At 44.3% G+C, this 21,437-nt stretch overlaps 2 protein-coding genes across 2 annotated transcripts; both read right to left on the bottom strand.

The window, feature by feature from the left end:
- Positions 1–8,157: 8,157 nt before the first annotated feature.
- LOC115917596 (nucleoporin NUP42-like) lies at positions 8,158–15,074 on the bottom strand. The gene is given in 8 exon segments (XM_030971763.1): positions 8,158–8,922; positions 9,055–9,139; positions 10,256–10,342; positions 12,207–12,283; positions 12,605–12,699; positions 13,359–13,611; positions 14,965–15,025; positions 15,027–15,074. Coding segments are annotated over 8 exon segments (1,320 nt in total). The 3' UTR covers positions 8,158–8,308.
- A 2,025-nt stretch (positions 15,075–17,099) lies between these two features.
- LOC115912205 lies at positions 17,100–21,377 on the bottom strand. The gene is made up of 5 exons (XM_030963632.1): positions 21,372–21,377; positions 20,117–20,760; positions 19,395–19,557; positions 18,199–18,283; positions 17,100–18,066 (listed from the first exon to the last, which is right to left on the bottom strand). The coding sequence occupies exons 1-5, from the start codon at positions 21,375–21,377 to the stop codon at positions 17,468–17,470; spliced, it is 1,497 nt and encodes a 498-aa protein (XP_030819492.1). The 3' UTR covers positions 17,100–17,467.
- Positions 21,378–21,437: the final 60 nt, after the last annotated feature.

Here is a 21,437-nt window from a genome sequence, read left to right as displayed (position 1 = left end):
CCATCTGCAAAGCTCTTGGATCATGGATAATTTCATTGATTTCCATTAGGTATGAAACTGGCAGTAAGTTGGCAGTTCCCACAGTGAAGTCATCAGCTTTGGTTCTTTTACATCTGAACTTACATAGCACCTTGTTCCTTGGTCAACTTCATGTTTGAACATGGAAGAATCTTGCTTTGATACTTGAAACAAGATGGTTTTGAGCCACAGAACGTGTGCATGAAACCTAATTTCCTATAGTTTGGTGCCCTTTGTCCACTTCAATACCCCAATGAGGCAAAAGTCTGGTAAACTACTCTAGATACCAGATTTCCATGTGCTGATCAGCCAGCCAGTTGCTAACAGCATTCATAGCAGCTGAGTTTAGCCTGCTTTTCCTTCCTTGCCAATTCTTACTATAGCTGTGAGAATATGGTCATCTTTGAAAATTAATTTCCTGAAAATTTGCTGTGGGGTTAAAAAAAAAGACTGGTGCAGCGGGAACCACAGACAGAGGATCAGATGGAATGATCAAAACCATGTAATTTTTTAGGAAACCTGCTAAAATTGAGTAATTTGGATATAAATCAGACAGCATAATGGATTGGACCTCAGCAGTTTCCTGGCTCCTGTGCTCTTATGTCAGAGACTAAAATTGGTATTTGGGGGTCCTGCATTCATGGGGAATTTTTCAGATGGATAACAGCCAGCACCACAACCCTGGGGCATCTTCTCTAAGAATGAGTCCACACTGAGGGCCTGTGAGAGCTGAGCAGAGCACAGGAGATGCACAGTGTGCACTGGGGCTTTGTGGCTTCTGAGTCCCCTGGCTGACCTCCAGGGCTGTGTGAATCATCACAGGCCCAGCATCAGAGGTGGGAATGCTGGAAAATGCAATTTATTTCCTCTTCCTCTACACCAAGTACTGCAATAGATACAGACTTCTAAGTAAATTATTCTGGATGCACAGCTATAAATTTCAATCACACACACTCTAACAGATTTTTTAAAACAACAACAACAAAAAAAATCACATATTGTTCTCATGTACTCTTTAGTTACTTTATAGGACTCCCTCTGTTCGTGACTGTTTTTGTTATTGTTGGAAGAATAAACCTTCTCAAAATAGATCATCGTTAGGATGGAATCTGTCCAGTGACCACTTAAGTAGAAGTTTGCTGCCAGAACCAGTTTATTTCAGCTGTGATCACGAGGTTTTTTTGTGCATTTATTTGTTTGTTCTTCAATGCTGTCTGTAATATTGAGACACTCTGCTAGTATCTTTAATGTTATCCAATGTTTTTCCAAAACAAGGTAGATAAATACATTAGAAAAGGTCAGAGAGAGATCCTTGTTATTTTTCAACAGACAAGACAGCCTTATATGTCATCAGGTGTCCAACATACCTTGGTTACTTCAGTATGGACCTATTACTGGCAACCATATGTATTTCCTTCTGCAAGAACTGACTTAGATTGCTCGTGTTACTTGTATCATGTGTGCTCTTTGATAGATGCTGCTCTGAAGCTTTGCTGTGAAAAGGAGGATGGCCTTGTGTTTCAGCCATATAACTCAAAGTTAGGGTGTCTGGGTTTTCTCCCCTGACAGTATCATGAATTTCAGCAAACTTGCCTGAGTATTTTGTGCCCTTTTTTCTCCTGTCTTTTCCTCATTTTCTGTACAGCGACACACAGAAGGGAAAAATAGGAGAAAGTTAATTTGATTGTTGTCAGACACAAACAATTAAGCAGCTGTTTGCAGACACACTACAGTCATTCCTGTGTGGAGCCCAGAGGTGTCTCCTCCTTTCCTGGGTTGTACACCTGATGGATGACAAAACGTGGTGCCCCCTCTGTCCCCAGTGCACGGAAGGGATGGGGGACTAGAGCACAAGCCAGAAGGAAGGTACATCACTGTATCAGTGTTCTTTGGGAAAAAAGAAACCTTTAGATGTGTTTCAGACAAGTGCCTGGAGAAGCAGCAGCACTCTCCTGTCAGGGGGGAGCTTTAGCACCCCTGGGTTTCTAGGTGTAGTACTCCTGAGAAGTGCAGGCAGAGGCAGCTGTTAGGGAAGAGCAGGCAGGAGGAGTTCACCAGTGGTTATAGAGCATGATCAGAGGTTAAGTGGGACTCATTTTGCTGGAAATGCCATGTGATGGGGAGTTTGAATATGTGAGCAAAGGGCACTGATGGGACAGAACCTTGAAACAGCACCAGCTGGAAAGGCAGGTCATGCTGGAGCTGTATCAGCCCCCAGGGTGGTGTCCAGCCCTGCCTGGGTGCTCGGGCTGGCTTGGAGGTGTCTCAAGTCATGAACACCCTGCACCAATATCATGGAAATTTCCATGCAGGCTTAGGTTGAAGCAGAGACCTGTGGAGAGGAGGGGTTCCTGGTGGCCATTTCCCTCTGCAAAACCTGCACAGGTGGGCTGAGGAAGCCACTACTCCATGTGTGCAAATGTAGGGGACTTTGGGCAAGAGCTTGGAGGATTAGGAGATACACAGGGCAGGGAGTATGTAGCCATGATATTTTCTGAAAAATCCTTTCCTTATAATTTTTTCTCCTGGGAAGCTGAGAGGCCTCAGGAACAAAATGTAAACAATGATTATCTGCTGCTGTGGAATGCAACAGGTGCATCTATGATTGGCCTCATGTGGTTGTTTCTAATTAATGGCCAATCACAGAACAGCTGTCTGGACTGTCTCAGTCAGTCACAAGCCTTTGTGGTCATTCCTTTTCTGTTCTTAGCTAGCCTTCTGATGAAATCCTTTTTTCTATTCTTTTAGTATAGTTTTAATGTAATATACATCATAAAATAATAAATCAAGCCTTCTGAAACATGGAGTCAAATCCTTGTCTCTTCCCTCACCCTAAGACCCCTGTGAACACCATCACAGGAGTAAAGAAATCGGTCTCCAGCAAGTCAGGTAGGTTAGATAGAGGCAGAGATGTCTGAAGCAGACTCCAGGCAGAAGGATCTGCAGTAAAATTTGAAAAGGCCTTATCTCAAGTCAGGCAGGTCTGCCTGCAGGCTGGGGCTCTCTTTTTGGCTCTGCCAAGCTCCTGGGGTGAAGTTCAAGCAGTGCTTCACTTTGCAAGGGCCTGTTGGCCCCCAGCCCATGGGAGCTCCTGAACAAGGCTATGGGAGAATGCTGAAGGCTCTCTTCTGCCCCAAAGAGTTCATGTATCCTGAATATAGAAAGTTCTTCTCCACCTCATCTATTGTCTATTTGTCATACAGGAACAGTAAGTGATACCAGCCTTTTTTTTTTTCCTAATGCAACCCCTGGTTATAAACTTTTATTTCAGTTTTATATTCTTTTAGTTCTATTTAATCATTGCAGATACTTCAGGAAAAGCCATACTTGCAGAAGTAAACTGTAATAACAAAATTTTAATGTGCCTATAAAGAGTGCTTTAATACTGAAGTGCATCACAAGCCAGAGATGCACAGATGCTCCTCAGGAAGCCACCACAGCACTGGGTAGCCTTTTCTCTGATGGAAAAGCTCTCAGAGATCAAAACTATACCTCAGTCTCCTCTTGAATGTGAAGTGACATGGTTTTACATGCACACATGCAAATGTTGCTTGTTAGATTCACACAGGAGGGTTGGTTTATTTGGTATAATTAGAACTAATCTAGTTCGTTTGTAGGGCATATGCAATGGGAATATTTCATGTGACTTGCAAAGATAAGGCTCCATTGAAGAACAGAATGTTCTTCCTTGATGTTGCCCAGAATGCATTTAATTTGCTAAGAACTCACTGCCACAACAAAATAGAAATTCAGGTGGAACAGGATATAATTGCTGCAGGTACTTTAAAACCACCAGATTGCATTGCTGATGACTGCCATGCAATTAGCAACGTAACAGAGCTGCTTGCTGGAAGGGGAAAGGCATAAAACTTGTTTCTTATGTCCCTCATGTACATGGTAAGAACAAATCCTACTGGCTGTGGAGGAAAGGCAAAGCAATCCATGTACCTGAACAAAAATGTGCATCGGCCTACTGACATTTAAATCTTGTTCTTCTTGCTCTTCTTCCCTCCATTTCAAGATCTGGCTTTGGTTTTTTTGCAAGGCAGTAAGTCCCACCAAGGAGCCTGTTGCGTGATACCGGAAATTTGCAAGGGTGTTGGAGATTAAATGAGCATATTGCCTAAGGCTGAGCTGCTAAGAACAACTGTGGTTTTTTACTTAGCTATTCTTAACAGGAGAACCAGGCAATTGCAAGTGAGAGTTTCAAGACCGAGAGGCATATTCACTCCCAGGGTTAGAGAGTTAACCTGCCTCTTTCAACTCAGTGGAGAGAGGTTCCCTCTTTATGGCCAGCACCCTGAATCATCCCGAGGACAGGTGGCAGGCACATAGAGCTCCCTGCCCCAAATGCTCAGTGTTGCAACCCTGTCACTCTCTGTGAAAGTACTGGTGCATTTTGGTTCAAAGGAGCTGATCAAATCTACTTGTGCTGACTGCTGCATCCCTGAGGACATGTGCTGTTAGTCCTGACAAGCAGGGGCTTGGTTCTCATGTTTTGTTTGGCTTGGCCAACCAAAAACTTAACAGAGGTGTAGAACAGGACTTTTCCAGGTGGGAAGCTTCCTGTCTAAGGCAAGTCTGTGAAAGTAGCACAATATTCTGGTTACTAGAGAAGTCCTGTTTCCTCCTTCCTGAGAGGACACCCTCTCAAAATGATAGTCATTGTATGTTGCAGCGTCTGCTTTCACCGAGCAGTAAATATTCAGCTCTCAAGTTCTCTCCTAAATTCTCATTTCCAATGGCTTTTCTTGCACTCTGAATCTCCTTCTACTCATCTTGCAGCTCTCTGGCAGCTGCAGGCTCAGAGCTAAGCACAGCATTACTGTAGCTATAGGAGATTCCTACAGCTCAAACTGCATTTTCCTGATCTGAACCAGCATGACTTCAGATCTCACTTACTGTCAGCACCTTGGTACTCTGCAGTTTGGTCCCACTCTCTGAACACTAGAAGTCCAGATTTTTCCTTCAGCTTCCATTAGGCTTATATTGGGTTAAATATAATTAGATAGCTACTTAAATTGATATCAATTTAGACAAATTGTCTAAATAGAATTTGTGGTTTTTTTCCTCCACTGTTGCTCAGGTAAATCTCTCTCTATCTTCTGCATTAGGACATGGGAGGTGGACTAGAAAAAAAAGCATTCACTCATAGATGTTTCTGATTAATCACTAACCCTAATCATGGTCACATAAACCTCTGAAGCCTCCTAAATGCTTGTATCAAATGCCTTACTAAAAGCCAGTTGATCTGTCTTTGCAATCTCCTCAAATTATTTGTAACTGTCAACAAATTGAGTACCTTTGCTCACTGAGGTATGTTTTTTCCTTGGTCTGCTAGCAAATCCCTGGTGCTCTGCCACTTATCTGAGTGATATCACTTACCAAAACTGTAGCAAGTCCATTATCTGATTCCCTTACTGACCTGTACAGCAAATTATCTGCACTCCCACTATGCTGAAGTAAGCTCACATTTCACAAATATTTTCTTACTTGTTTTCATCAGCTGCTGCACGATATCCTTATTGATTTTCAACCATCCCTCATTTTGAGTACTTTTTAAATAGATTTCCACTGTTTCAGTCTTATCCATCTCAATTCAGTGTTCCTGTATTAATAGGATTTTCATATTCTTTTCCCTCCCCAGGCACATTTATGAAAGCTCTTCTTTCCTCAGCCTTCTGGTCTTTGTTAATTTATTGTTGTGGGTGCCCTAGCTTATTCTCTGAGGCTCAAATCCGCTCAGCTGATTATTTGCAGTCCATCTTCCCTCATTCAGCGTAAGGCTACCCTGCCACTTGCTGTTGCACATTGTGAAACTACAGAGCATGGGGCTACTGAGATCTTTCAATTTTAAGACCTAATTTTTTGTAATGCTTTCTGAGCTTCACAGGTTTCTTTTCTTTTCCTTCTTGGATGCTAAATCACATTTTGAGATCTGCCAATGCTGCTAGTATGTGAGGAAAACAGGCAGAGAAAATTCTATTTGTTAGATGCTGAGTTGCTTCCTCAGCTGGGGCAGTGGAGAGTTTTTCTCCTGTATACAGCCAGCCTCAAGTGCTGCTGTCTGGGGATTAATCCAGGGTATCTTGAAAACCAAATCTTCATTCTTTGAATTAGTTGTTTGCACCACACTGCAGGAATTTCAGTGACTCATAAATCCTGTTATTTCAAACTAAGGGAAGTACTTGAAAATATCACATGGAGCTTGAATGTTCCAGCCTATTTCACAGACCAAGATGTTCAGCTAATCAGGGGACATTCCACATCTTTGCTTGGACACTCACCTCATGTTTCCTGCTCTAAATCAAAATACAGTAAGTGACATCTGTGAGTTTGCTGCCACCCCATATATGTTTTTTATATGCCAGACCACGATATTATCACTTTCTGGGGAGCAGCCATATACCAAACAAACAAACAAACAAAAACAGTTGCAAAAAGGAGAAGTTAAAAATGAAAGAATTGTAGCTAATAGAAGATATTATTTAGCCTCCTTTGTGCTAACTTTGATATAAAGTATACCAAAAGCAGAAAAGGCAGAAGAAAAAAAAGAAAAAAGAAACACAGAGCAAATATTGGGATAGATTTCTTTGGTCTAATAAATTGTTGCCTAATTTCTGTAGTTTAGTGAGCCCCCTAGAGTAATATTATTCCCTTCTCTTCTGTTCTATCCTTATCCCTACTTCTGCAGCCAAACACCCAGCTTGCCTTTTGCCAGGTAAGTCACATCACACTGCTCCCTGCCATCTTTTCAGAAGCCCATTTGTGAAAACACCAAATCCTAGTACCTCTGTATCAGTAATTTTTAAAAAATTTTAAGGGTGAGGAGATGATTTTTAAAACCACGTTTGATCAAACTTTTTTTATTTTTTGTTGTCAGAATTAGGAATACCTCACCTAATCTTTGTTTACTAATGGCAATGTGACATAACATTTAAAAACTCCCTTCTACCTCTAGGTCTCCATGTCTTAGAAGGATGCTTGAGAACATCTAGCCAATACTGTTTGGGTGTGTGCAGGAGAATATCCAGATTTTTATAGCATTAATTTTTTTTAAAGCAAAATACTTCCATTTAAAACAGCACATGGTCACTTTTAAGCCTGAGAAGCTCCTAGAGCAGTTTAGCAGCAACAGGCTGCTGAGATATGCAACATCTGCAATTTCTGCTGCTGAAGTACATCTGCACTGAGCACACACTGAGGAACCCGGATCTCCATGAAAGCTGCAGTGTCTGCCCCCAGCCTGCCATTCTAGATGCTGTTCCAGTCGTTCCCACGCTTTTAGCAAGCCAGTCTCTGATGGACCTGTGGTGGGGCATACAACACAGGTGAAGTTTTATGTAGGACCACGAGGTCCATACTGAGAACTGAAATGTTATCCACAAGTGTTAAAGAAACCACTTATGTAGTTATGTGTATCCTGAAGTAAACTTTTGCTTTCCTCTTAAGATGAGGCCTGGCAATTATAGACTACTAAGGGGAAGGCCGGATCAAGAGCAAATGTTCTCCTTCCCCGAGTCTAGGATATCCTCTGGAAGACTCCTGACTCCTGCTTTAGAGTGTCTCAGCAACAAAACTGATCCCTTAACATCATGACTTCAGGAGAGGTAACATTAGTATATGCACCCATCAAGTGTTGAGAACCTGACAACAAAATGCCATCATTCACCATCGTTCATTTTATCAGAAAGGCAGTTTTGCTACTACTTGCAAAGTTTCACCTAAGAGGCACCAAAATAACAACCCACAAGCTCCTTCTGCAGGATGAATGCTTTCAGGGCTGTATATGACATTCCTGTGGGCTTGGTGACCTCAGGTGAAACTACTAGCAACAGCTGAATTGTGTCAGCTGGAATAGGAACTAGCTCCCAGGGGGCAGAAAAGTGTTGTGTGGCACAGACCACACAGGAGAAATCCCTCTCGCTCGACACACAGCCTCCAACCTTCACAAACCTTCAAAGAGGCATAAGAAAAGGCTGTCCAACAACAAGCACTGGTACTGCATGTGTCTTTCTAGAATTCCATTCACAGTAGGCTGTGAATATTTGACTGAAGCAATGTTTCTTTTGACACAATCTTTTTATAAAGTGTTTCCCCAGAATTTCACAGGACAACAAATAGAAAGAAATACTCCGTTTTATTTTCAACAGTTCACTTCACAGATGTAAAAAGCCTGTCCCAAAATAACCAATAAACTATAAAATACAAAGTCCACATGTTTATACTTGTAATTTTATTCCTGCAGGAGACTTGAGAGATGAAACAAAAGTTAAAAGTAGTATTTATTTCAAAACATGTTACTTCTGAATAAACTTAAAAGGTCGAAAGCATTTAAAAGTTCTAATGGTGGTGGCTTCAGAGGAATCTTTCCAATTGTGAACTCCTTTGCTTCAAACTGTTGCCACTCTTCAGCTGACAGTTCGCTCTTGGGAGTGAATAACTTGTCTGAGGCAGGGCTGGAGTTGGTGGCTGCAGCAGACGCTGAGGTGACAGGATGTGCAGAGGCACTGCCGCTCTGCCCAAATAAAGCACCGCTCGAGGGCGAGCCAGAAGGGGCTACCGTGGCACCAAAGGCTCCAAAGGCTGCTGCAGTGGTGTTTGCAGAGCTGCCAGCAGAAGCACTGCCAAAGCCTGAGAAGCCAGAAGTCCCAAAGGCACCAGCCGTGGCAGCTGCTTTAAAGGAGAAGGAGGCTGCGGATGCAGCGGCCGGGCTGCCAAAGCCGACGGATTGGGGTGTGCTAGGAGAGGATGCTGTCCCAAATGCAGGAGGGTTTGCAGCAGCAGAAGAGCTCCCAGCAGCAGGGCTGCTCCCAGATGATGCTGAACTGATGAGGCTGGAACTGGCTTTAAAGGAGAAGCTGCTGGCACTGGTACTGCTGCTGCTGCTGCTCACAGGAAAGCCTGCAAGTAGAGAATTGACAAAAATATTAGAATTCATACCCCAGGGATACTAAACCAATGCTGTATTTCAAAAATGCAGCAGCAAACTACAGAAAATGTGTAAATGTTTTGGCTCTTAGAACGGGAACTTACTTGACAGCCCAAAGCCTGAGGTTTGCTGTCCTCCCATTCCAAAGGCAGGTGCTGCTTGAATGCCCGTGGCCTTGAAAGCAGAGAGCTGAAAAAGTTCCAGAGACATACATGAAAACTAGATTCTAAAACAGGGAACTCTCTCTCAGTAGCTAGTTGAAACAAAACCAGAGCTGCCCAGTCCTACTCAACCCAACTCCAACCATGCTGGACAGTGATCCCTCCTCACAACTGCCTGTTCTTGCAGTGCTTTCAGCGCTCTAAGGCCATACCTGCTCTTCTCTGTAAAACCCTCCAGAAATGCAAATCTGTAACAACTGATCGATTTCTGCCTTTCAGTCAATGACCTGATCCCCTCTGGGAGCTCTCATTCTCATTCATACAATTCCAGGTTGTGCTCCAGGTCTGTACTTAGGGCACAGCTTTGACTCACCCTGTTCCCTGTCCTCAGCACATCTCTGTCTGTCACTGTCTCCTGTGGTAAAGCCCAAATCCTGCTTGTCCACCCTCAGCACTGAACAGACCAAGGGCTGGGATCACATCACTCAACCTTCCCTGCACTTCATGCAGCCTGCACTCAGAGAGAGCCACTTCCTCTGCCTCCCTCATTATTTCATATGGACTTGAACTCAGGCATTTGCTTCTGCAAACCCATCTCCATTCACAAGTGTCTGTCACCTTCCCAGCACCAATGACTCCTTCTGTCTTCACATGGTATCCAAAGGCTTCTCTCCCACCTGTCCCTCAATTCTGACATTGGCCAAATGCTCTATTTATCCTAAGGTGTCCTGGAGGGGAATTCTGGTCCAGTCTGCTGATCCTCTCTTGGAAGAGTCAACATCAGCACATGGGAAAAAGGTGTGGTGGGGATTGGCCTCTTCCTGGTCATGTACACAGCCAGATGCCAAACTTAAGCTCTGGTTGTTTTCATGTGGCTTGCAATGAGAGTATTCCAAAGCAGGGATCCAGCTGCTGCCTTGCTAACATGGAACCATGCCTATGCATGTTTTTTCCCAGTTAACTGAAGGGGTTTATAATAGCACCTGGGATTCACTGACGTCAGGAGTCCAGAGAATATGCCCAGGTTGCACATCACAATTGCCACATCTCAGAAATCTTTTTAGCCATAATAAACATCTGTGTAAACTACTTCATTAAAAATGACGTCAGGCCCAGAGACATGATGCCATTTGTGAATACCTACCAAAGACGATTTTGTGGATGCATTTAAACCTTTCAACTGAAGTAGCCGATTTTTCCATTGTAGTGCTAAGTTTTGAACAGCATCTATCTGAAAAGAGGTAAATAAAAACATGGTTTTATTATTTAAGACATCAAAACAAAAATGTCATCTGGCAACTGAAGGGAAAAAAGATACCTAGAATTAAAAAAGAAATTTTATTAACCCAATAAGATATTTTCTTTCCTGAAACTTCAACATGAGGAGCTGATGTCTTTGTTTTTAACAGAGAATTCCTTTAAACTCTCTTACTATTGTCCTTAAATCAACCCTTTTACTTTACATAGGAGTAACATTCAAACAAGTTCTGGGACTTTTCAAATCCAAGTTGTTTTTTTTTTCTGAATTAGATACTTGGGGAAAAAATGACACAAAACAAGATATGTAAGTTTCATATATATGAGAATAGACTCTTCAATCTGGCCTTTCCACTTATGCGCTCACTCACTAAGCTGAAGTCCTAAGATTTACCTTAGCTTCTTCTACATTTTCAGAAAAAACCCACCCACTTTCAAAACACTGTAATTCAGAACAGTTCCATTGTATCATCCTAAAATAATTAATTTTGATGAAATTAACTTCCTTAATTTAAATTAACCGCCTTAGTGTGATCCATCAGATAACTGCACAGAACAGTGAAGCAATAAATGGCATCTGTGTCCTGGTAATTGTGATTTAGTATTAAGCAAAAACCTAAAAAGTCTTCAAACAACCTTTCAGGAATTCCAAAAGTGTATTTCCTACATTTATACTTAAGTTTAGCAACACAGCTAATTTGATGCCTGGCCTAATTGAATTTTCTCTAAAACCTAAACAAGTAAAACACCTAGTGTCACAAATGCCTGCAAAAATTGAGTGAGTAATCTTTTTGTAGACAAATTCCTTCATTTTTCAAAAGAGTCTTACACCACAAACATCAATAATTCTTTTGTGTCTAATCACATGCTGGAAGATCATGTTGCTTGGTATCTGCTTCTGTACAACAAACTGGAAAATTCAGATTTTGACCCAGTTTAAGAATAGAAACATGGAAAAGACATGCTGTACTTAAACATCTTGTAAGACAACTGTATCATACAGTTATCATCTATACACTGAGAGTTAGGAAAACTTGCATTTACTGCTTTGATGAGATCACTATTTATCTATTTATTTAAATAGCCATGGAGAGCAGATTGTTTATTATTTTTTATTTATTATTATTTTGGTTTATTATTTTAATTGAAGTTTTAAAAAATTATGTGTCTCTTGTCTCTAAAAATGCAATTCTGGTAAATCTAAACCTATGAAGCAAGAATGGTGACAAGAGCAATTCCTTCTGTAACACAGAACCAAGAAGAGGAAAGAGTGCAATGTAGTTTGAATTAATTTGTACTTGCATCTATCCAACAGCCTCATTTCTTTCCTGGCACAACACTAAACTCTGTTAGCTTCCTTGGTATTGACAGGACTACAAGGAAGGAATGATATATACACACTGAGAGATGTTTTATATAAAAACATATGTTTTACTTCCAAATGAGTATATACATATCTGTTTCTAGAAAGTAAGTATCTGATAATTTCGTCATTAATTCCCTGCAACAAAAGTATCTAAAAGAACAAGTTCAAATTCTATTTAAAGCACCAAATAACCACCTCTAACAATCAAACTGCCTAACAGTGTATAAGGCATTAAACTTCTGAGACAAGATGCAAGTAACTTCTACAAATAACACACAGGAGCAGGGACAAGATTCAGTCAAGGAGTGTCTATTTTTGCATTCGCTTTAATGCACAGGAATTGAAAACTTTTTTGGCATTCTGATAATTTCCTAGAGTTGCAGATAAATTAATCAAGAGTTGCCACCTGAAGAACAGTAGCAAGTCCTGTCCCAAGAATGTCCACACCAGCCAACATTTTATAAATACTTACATAATTCCCAATGATATTGTTTGCTCTGCTGTCATAATACTCCACACGCAGCTCTTCTGGCGAGACATCTGAAAAGCCTGCAAGGACAGGAAGAGTAAAAAACCTCCAAGAAAACAGACTGATACTTCCAACTGCCCTCTCCATTTATGAAGACACGGACCTTGATACCTTGATTGTCTCTCTTACGAGAGTTATACTTAGAGACAAAAAAAAGATTCATTACAGAGTGTCAGAGGTGTGAACGTCCAAATTGAATTTGCCATCCACTAATGCTCCTTTCTGCTGTATCACAAGGCAAATCATCACCTGGCAAATGGTTGCTCAGAGGTACAACAATGTTGCAAGTCACAGAAACATCCTCAACAGCAGCAATACACAACACTGAAAATATTACCTACCTGAGACATTCGGCTTTTCTTTCATTGGTGAGTAACATGAAAATATCCATTGTCCAGATGATTCCCAAATTTCCATGTCTTTCACTACACATTCACTAACAAAAAAAAAAAAAACCAAAATCACAGATGAAGGTGAAATTGCATGGTCAAACCAAAAATGCCAGTAACAACCAATTCAAACAATTGGTCAGAGCTGAAAACCTGCTACCATGAAAACCAAGTGTTTTCTTAATGTAATCTTAAAAAAAGTAGTGGAAAGTGTTTCAAAGCCTTGCTTCTTTGGGAAATCACAGTCTGCTGCCTCTCAGCACCTGCCCTGCAGCTACTGGCCACTTGTAACTGACTGTAACATACACTTCTATGAAACCAATAGTTTTGCTGTTGGCAGAAAGATTAGTTGTCAAAGTGACAAAAAACCAAGTAAAATACTTCATTTTCTTAAAGGGGCTCTGATTTCTTATTTTCAAGCACTGAAATCTGTTTCCCTCCTTATCCTCCTGATTACAACTTAAATACCACACTATCTTACTAATATCACAGTTGACTGTCTGCCCAGCCCAGGTGCCAAACAAGGATCATTTCCTCCCCATGCCAGCATCATTCCACAGACCCAAATGAAGTGATGTTCTCTATGTTTCTTCCCACGTCCCAGTTTTCACCTCACGATCCTGTCCTCTGCATTATCTCTAGGAAGTCAGTGAGCTTTCAACCTGCTCATTCTAAATTCTTCCAGTAAGACAGGACTGTAACTTACAGAAGTCTCTCCTCTTCATCTTTAGAGCCATCAGCAACACTCTGACTGTTGGCTAAGGCAGAGAACCTGTTCTGTGAAAAGCCTGCATTTCTGCTGCTGCCTCCTGACGATCCAAAGTCAGAGGAGCCAAAGAATCCTCTTCCGTGATCTCTGCTGCCACCCCACGTATCAGACTTGAAGGAAGATGGCTGGATAACATTACTGTATCTCTGGTTAGAGGTACCCCATCCTCCTCCTCCTCTTCCGCTAGTACCTGCCAATTAAAACAAGCAAACAAAAGAGCAAACAACAGACATTTTAAATCATTAAGATATGAATCAACATCAACAAAAACTCTTAAGTATAACTAGTGTTACAGTGACAATAAAAAGTTTGAAATTTAAACATAGTTTTTTCCCAATAAGTTAACCTCATTATTAAGTCAGCTTAACTAGCGAGTTACCCAGGGTAGTTCTCAAGTCCTGCTTCTCAAACAGAACAGTTTGGGTTGGAAGGCATCTTTAAAAGTCATCTAGTTCCATCTCCCCTGTGCTTTAATGAGACAGACACCTTCAACTACATCACCGTGCCAGCAGCAACTCGTGGCACTGCAGAAAGACACTGGCTCAGTTTTGCTTAGGTTGTTTCATGAAGTAAGTACCCCAGCAGAAAAAGATTAAATTGAACACACCATAAATTTATGTTAGGGGCTCCTGCCTCTGTAGTTCCAGCAGGGGCTCTGCTCCAGCACAGGGAGCTCCTGAGTTTCACTTTGAGACCTCGGACACACCTGTGTGTGTTGTTACAGGCAAACCCCAACCCTCCTTCCAGCAGGAATAAGGACAAGTGGCTGCAGTGAGTTCCTGCCACGCCATCACTGCAGCCCTCAGCTCTCTGTCGTGCCCCTTTCCTTCCCAAAGCTCCCAAACACCCATAAGAGGCCATGAGAATGGAAACAGCCTTCACTGGGTACCACACACAGCTGCTGGAAACTTGCTTGCTGCTCATGAGAACCGAGTTTTCCAAGCCGTTTTCCCACTGCCTTGCGGCACATCCCGCAGTCACAGAATCAGAAGATCAACTGAGTTGGAAAAGAGCTCTGAGACCATGGAGTTCAACCAAACAGCACCTTGACCAAACAGATCTCTGACCAAACAGCACCTTGTCAACAAGACCATGGCACAAGTGCCACATCCAGTCTTTCCTTAAGCACCTCCAGGGACAGTGACTGCACCACCTCCCTGGGCAGTCCATTCCAATGTTTGGTCACCCTTCCTGTAACTGCCCAACCAACCCTCCCGTGGTGCAGCTTACGGCTGTGTCTCCTGGTGGGCTGGGAGAAGAGACCGACCTCCCCCTGCCCACAGCCTCCAGTCAGGCGCTTGTAGAAAGCGATAAGCCGCCCCCAAGTCTCCTTTTCTTCAGGCTAAACACCCCCAGCACCCTCGGCCGCTCCTCACAGGACCTGCGCTCCAGACCCTCCGTCAGAGCTCAGCTCGGCGAGTGCCGATCCGGAGGCTGCTGCCGACACCCGCCCGGCCCGCTCTGCTCGGAGCAGCGCCCGGGGCGGGCAACCCCGCGTCCCGCCGCCCTCCCGCCCCGTCCCGGCGCGGAGCAGAGCGGGTACCGTGGGCCGGGGGCGGTCCGGGGCGGCCGGCGGCGCCGCGGGGGTGCTCGTTCCAGCAGCGCTTCCCCGAAGCGGCAGCAGCCGCGCAGGAAGAACTGGCAGACGCCCATGGCCGCCCCGCCGTCGCGCGGCTCTGACGCACCGGGCGGGCGCCGGGCGGGCCCCCGGCTGGGGCCGGGCCGGGCTCGGGCAGGGCCGGCGGGAGGCGGGAATAGGCTGGTGCATACGTCCTCTCAAAGCTGGGGATAGCACTGTAACAAGCTGCTGATAAAGCCAAATGCGGATTTGATTTGTGCTGTGCAAACCTGCAGTCGCGGACACAGTGAAATAGCCGCCCCTCGGCTGTGACCGCCCCTCTCTCACATAAGCTCCACACAGCCTGCGCGGTAAAGCGTTTCTTTGCTGTATCGCTGAATCTTTACGGGGAGACCAAGGGATGTATAACCCATGGCTACAGAATCAGCAGGGTCGGAAGAGACCTTTAGGATCATCCAGTCCAACCACCAACCCATCCCTACCACTGCAATCCACTAAACCACATCATCCAGCAGATCCAGGCGCCTCTTAAATACCCCCAGGGATGGTGATGTTGTCTGCAAAAATTGGATTAATTTTAAACTGTATGAGGACCAGCTGAGGGCACTTGCTCTGTTCAGCCTGGAGGGATGAGACTGAGTTGCAGTCTACAACTTCTCAGGAAGGAGAGGGGCAGGCACTGATCTCTTCTCATCACTGACCAGTGACAGGATCTGAGGGAATGGCCTGAAGTTGTATCGGGGAAGGTTTAGGTTGGGTATTAGAAAAAGGTTCTTTACCTGGAGGCTGGTTGGGCACTGGAGAAAGCTTCCCAGGGAAATCATCACAGCACCAACCTGACAGAGCTCAGGCACATGGTGTGACTCTTGGGTATGGTCCTGTTCAAGGTCAGGAGTTGAACTTGATGATCCTTGTGGGTCACTTCCAAGTCAGGATATTCTATGAACTCTGCGTGCAAATCTGCGTCTTGCACCCAGTGGAATCCATATTTGGGAATTCTGGGTGTCCAGGTGGGATGGCCAAAAGCCTTGACTAGACCATCTTGCTTCCTCTGGCAATGGAGAATTGGATGAGACAGGACTGCAGCATGTACTGACCAGCTGATCATGGACTCCATCAAATCTTCTCCAGTTTCAAGGTGCAATGCTGCAGAGAGACAAGTAAGTGCAAAAAGGGGAATAGAATTCTTGGATTGGTAGATACACCAGTGTTCCTCTTTCAAATGGTGCATATTTATCAGTGTAACCAGTCAGGGGGACTGGGGTTGTGTAACTACTGGAAGTCTGGACCTAAGGGTAAAGGAATTGCATAACCTGAATGTTATAAATTAAATGATGGGAACATACCAATCCCCAATTCTTCCCCATAGCATCTAGGATGCATCCCCTGAAGCTGGAATGTGTTTAGGGGAGATCCAGTGACTAAAGATAAAATGAAGAGATCATCACTAGTGGCCACTTTATAAATTGGAGTATGGGGAAAATGTGTCATGGCAGATTAATATTATTTTACAGTGGATGTTGAAAAAGGGGATGAGGTTTTATGTGCAAATGTTAGTTCCCTTCATTCCACACCCCTAAAACAGCAGGGTGGAGATGGATAAAGAGGATACAGCTCAAAATATAGAGCACAGACAAGCAGTGGGGTCAGAGAATCAGCCATTTTTTTCTGGACATGTTCCTTGTACTACTTTTGATTTTTTGAATTGGAAATGATCTGTTGGTTCATAATGAGAGAATCCTGAAGGAATGTATCAGCTTTTGGAAACTGTCATGCTGACTCATAGCCCTAATTGGTGGGATATGTAGGCTATATTGAACCACTTTTTAATGTGGATGAGAAGAGAATGGTATTAGAGAAGGCAAAAGGATAGGCAGGGGTTGTGGGCTCTGAAATGGCCCCTCCTTTTGACCTGAATCCGTGTCCCATTTGTGGACAGGAAGAGTCAACTTAAAGATGTAAACATTAGGATGCCGGAGGATTTTGATAATTAGTGAAGGGGACTGGAGGAAATTATAGAGGCATCCCTCACAGATCATCTAGTTTCAGTAAAGTTGGGGGATAAAACAAGAGATTTTAGATAGATAGCAAAGGCACACATTCAGTAATAACTATCAGTAAGGGCTCACCAAAAAATTTACAATACCAATTCTTGGGGCAATGGGGAAAAAAGCATTTGTGGCCAGTCCTACATCCCACGGACTGTACATTTGGAGAGAATACATTGATACAAGAGTAGGTTTTAAATATCTAACTGAAACAGTCTTTCTTTTGACACCATATTTTTCACACAGTCTTTGTACAGAATTTCACAGGACAGCATATGGAAGGAAATGCTCTATTTTAGTTTCAACAGTTCATCTTTCAGATGTGAGAAGTCCATCCCAAAATAAGGTTCAAAAGTTTCTACTTGTGCATTTGTTTCTGCAGAAGAGATTTGAGAAAGGAAATAAACATTAACAACATTTCAGAATAAACTTAAAAGGTCGAAAGCATTTAAAAGTTCTAATGGTGGTGGCTTCAGAGGAATCTTTCCAATTGTGAACTCCTTTGCTTCAAACTGTTGCCACTCTTCAGCTGACAGTTCGCTCTTGGGAGTGAATAACTTGTCTGAGGCAGGGCTGGAGTTGGTGGCTGCAGCAGACACCGAGGTGACAGGATGTGCAGAGGCACTGCCGCTCTGCCCAAATAAAGCACCGCTCGAGGGCGAGCCAGAAGGGGCTACCGTGGCACCAAAGGCTCCAAAGGCTGCTGCAGTGGTGTTTGCAGAGCTGCCAGCAGAAGCACTGCCAAAGCCTGAGAAGCCAGAAGTCCCAAAGGCACCAGCCGTGGCAGCTGCTTTAAAGGAGAAGGAGGCTGCGGATGCAGCGGCCGGGCTGCCAAAGCCGACGGATTGGGGTGTGCTAGGAGAGGATGCTGTCCCAAATGCAGGAGGGTTTGCAGCAGCAGAAGAGCTCCCAGCAGCAGGGCTGCTCCCAGATGATGCTGAACTGATGAGGCTGGAACTGGCTTTAAAGGAGAAGCTGCTGGCACTGGTACTGCTGCTGCTGCTGCTCACAGGAAAGCCTGCAAGTAGAGAATTGACAAAAATATTAGAATTCATACCCCAGGGATACTAAATCAATGCTGTATTTCAAAGATGCAGCAGCAAACTACAGAAAATGTGTAAATGTTTTGGCTGTTAGAATGGGAACTTACTTGACAGCCCAAAGCCTGAGGTTTGCTGTCCTCCCATTCCAAAGGCAGGTGCTGCTTGAATGCCCGTGGCCTTGAAAGCAGAGAGCTGAAAAAGTTCCAGAGACATACATGAAAACTAGATTCTAAAACAGGGAACTCTCTCTCAGTAGCTAGTTGAAACAAAACCAGAGCTGCCCAGTCCTACTCAACCCAACTCCAACCATGCTGGACAGTGATCACTCCTCACAACTGCCTGTTCTTGCAGTGCTTTCAGCGCTCTAAGGCCATACCTGCTCTTCTCTGTAAAACCCTCCAGAAATGCAAATCTGTAACAACTGATCGATTTCTGCCTTTCAGTCAATGACCTGATCCCCTCTGGGAGCTCTCATTCTCATTCATACAATTCCAGGTTGTGCTCCAGGTCTGTATTTAGGGCACAGCTTTAACTCACCCTGTTCCCTGTCCTCAGCACATCTGTGTCACTGTCTCCTGTGGTAAAGCCCAAATCCTGCTTGTCCACCCTCAGCACTGAACAGACCAAGGGCTGGGATCACATCACTCAACCTTCCCTGCACTTCATGCAGCCTGCACTCAGAGAGAGCCACTTCCTCTGCCTCCCTCATTATTTCATATGGACTTGAACTCAGGCATTTGCTTCTGCAAACCCATCTCCATTCACAAGTGTCTGTCACCTTCCCAGCACCAATGACTCCTTCTGTCTTCACATGGTATCCAAAGGCTTCTCTCCCACCTGTCCCTCAATTCTGACATTGGCCAAATGCTCTATTTATCCTAAGGTGTCCTGGAGGGGAATTCTGGTCCAGTCTGCTGATCCTCTCTTGGAAGAGTCAACATCAGCACATGGGAAAAAGGTGTGGTGGGGATTGGCCTCTTCCTGGTCATGTACACAGCCAGATGCCAAACTTAAGCTCTGGTTGTTTTCATGTGGCTTGCAATGAGAGTATTCCAAAGCAGGGATCCAGCTGCTGCCTTGCTAACATGGAACCATGCCTATGCATGTTTTTTCCCAGTTAACTGAAGGGGTTTATAATAGCACCTGGGATTCACTGATGTCAGGAGTCCAGAGAATATGCCCAGGTTGCACATCACAATTGCCACATCTCAGAATTCTTTTTAGCCATAATAAACATCTGCGTAAATTACTTCATTAAAAAATAACATCAAGCACAGATATGTTGCCATTTGTGAACACCTACCAAAGCTGCTTTTGCAACTGCATTTAAAGCTTTCCACTGAATCAGCCAATTTTCCCACTGTTCTGCTAACAGTTTAACAGCATTTATCTGAAAAGAGAGGAAAAAAGTGCATATTTTTATTACTGGGGAAGACTTAACAAAAAGAAAAAAAAAGAAAAGTGGTCTGTCAACAAACAAAGATATTTAGAATCAGAAAAGAAACTTCACTAATCCAACAGAGGAATTTTGCTTTCCTTCCATTTCAAGGGGAAAAGATGAATTTTTTGTTATTAATTCAGGATTCCTTTAAATACTCTTAATGTGGTTGCCCTTATATCAAATTTTTATATCTTTTCATAAAGAGCAGTATCAGATCGGACATTCTGAGCCAGAGATCTCAGGCAAGATGATGGTAGGGGTAGACCATATGGACCAGCTGCTATTTTGGCATTCTCTTTGGTGCACAGGAATTGAAGGATATTTTGGCATTCTGATCATCTCCTAGAGTTGGGAGATAAGTCAAGAGTTGCCACTTGAAGATTGGTAACAAGTCTTATCCCAAATACTGTCCCCATAAGTCATCATTTTTAAACTGCTTACACATTTCTCAATTATAGTTTGCTGTCATAGTACTCCAGGTGCAGTTCTTCTGAAAGACGACATCTGAAAAGCCTGCAAGGACAGGAAAAATCAAAAACTTTCAAGAAAACAGATTAATACTTCTAACCACCCTCCATAGTTACAAAGACAGGGGCCTTGGTACATTGTCTTGTCCTGAAACAGTTACAGTCGGAGACATGAAGGATTCATTACAGAACTCCAGAGGCGTAAACGCCCCAGATGAATTGGCAACCGCCGGCTCTTTGAGCAGGAATAAAGACAGGCAACCGCTGCCTTCTGCTCTCCGTTTAGTGCCTCGCCTTCCAAAGCTGCCGCACACCGGAGCCGGCGAGAATGGAAACAGCACGCATCTGCTGCAGCCGCTCCTGGCCCGGGCTGCTTTCCCACGGCCCCATGGCTCATCCCGCAGACCCTTAGCCAGCGCACAATCCTGCGAGGGCCGAACCAGAGGCTGCCGCTGACAGCCCCGGCCGAGACCCGCCCGGCTCGCTCTGCTCCGGAGCTCCCGCCGGCAGCGGCCGCACGGAGCGGGCACCGGGGCAGCTGAGGGAGCCGCCCGCAGCCCCCGCGCCCCGCCGCGCTCGGGCACGGAGCGCCGGGGGTGCGGGTGCCCGCAGAGCGGGGACGCCTCTCCCGCTGCCGGGCCCGAGGCGGCCGGAGCCCCGCAGAGCCGAAGGACGAGCGCGCCCGCCCCGCCCCGCCGCCGCCCAGGCTGCCGGGGACTACTCACCCCTGGCGACAACGGGGGCCGCGAGTTTAAAAGCGGCTGCAAAACAGATAAAAGAGCCTGTCCGGCCTAAAAAGCACACAGTTCCCTCCAGAATTCCAGTAGCTCGGAATCAAGGAATGGAGACACTAGGAACACGTATCGTGGCCAGGAGAAGTGAAAAGGCAAGGGTAAACAAAAAAAAGTCGCACGCCCTTCACTTACTGCTGAATAAAGAAGGGAGCTGCAGGAACCACAATGGAGGCCGTGAGTGCATCTAGTCCTGTCTGTACAGGCAGAGTTGTCAGGATGAGGAAGGAAACGAGCATCAAGTCTACAAAGAAGTACTGACTTTGAAAAACCAGCATTTACTTAGGAGAAGCTGGAGGAACTTCAGAACTAAAACAGAATAAACATCCACAGTACAAGCGAGGTAGAGGCAGGCAAGCACCAAATTTTGAAGTTAACTCACTAGTCTCATAGAAACAGACCTTAAAAAATCAGCAAGTTAGAAGAGAGGTGACAAAACTACGATGCAGCTATGAATAAACTAGCACAGGAGCAGGACAGATGTCATTTGTATAGTTTTCCAGGACTGGGAAGAAGCACACAATGCCGATGACACCCAAAGCTTGAGAGGCTGGACTTTGAGGCTGCATGAAGAAATTTACCATCATGTGGGCTGGAAGCATTTACAGAACTCTGTGCTTCTAAACCAGAGATGAATAACCATGCGC

The sequence above is a fragment of the Camarhynchus parvulus genome, chromosome 2 (assembly GCF_901933205.1).
Source record: "Camarhynchus parvulus chromosome 2, STF_HiC, whole genome shotgun sequence".
NCBI classification, from domain to species: Eukaryota; Metazoa; Chordata; class Aves; order Passeriformes; family Thraupidae; genus Camarhynchus; species Camarhynchus parvulus.
This window is presented reverse-complemented; position numbering and strand designations above follow the sequence as displayed.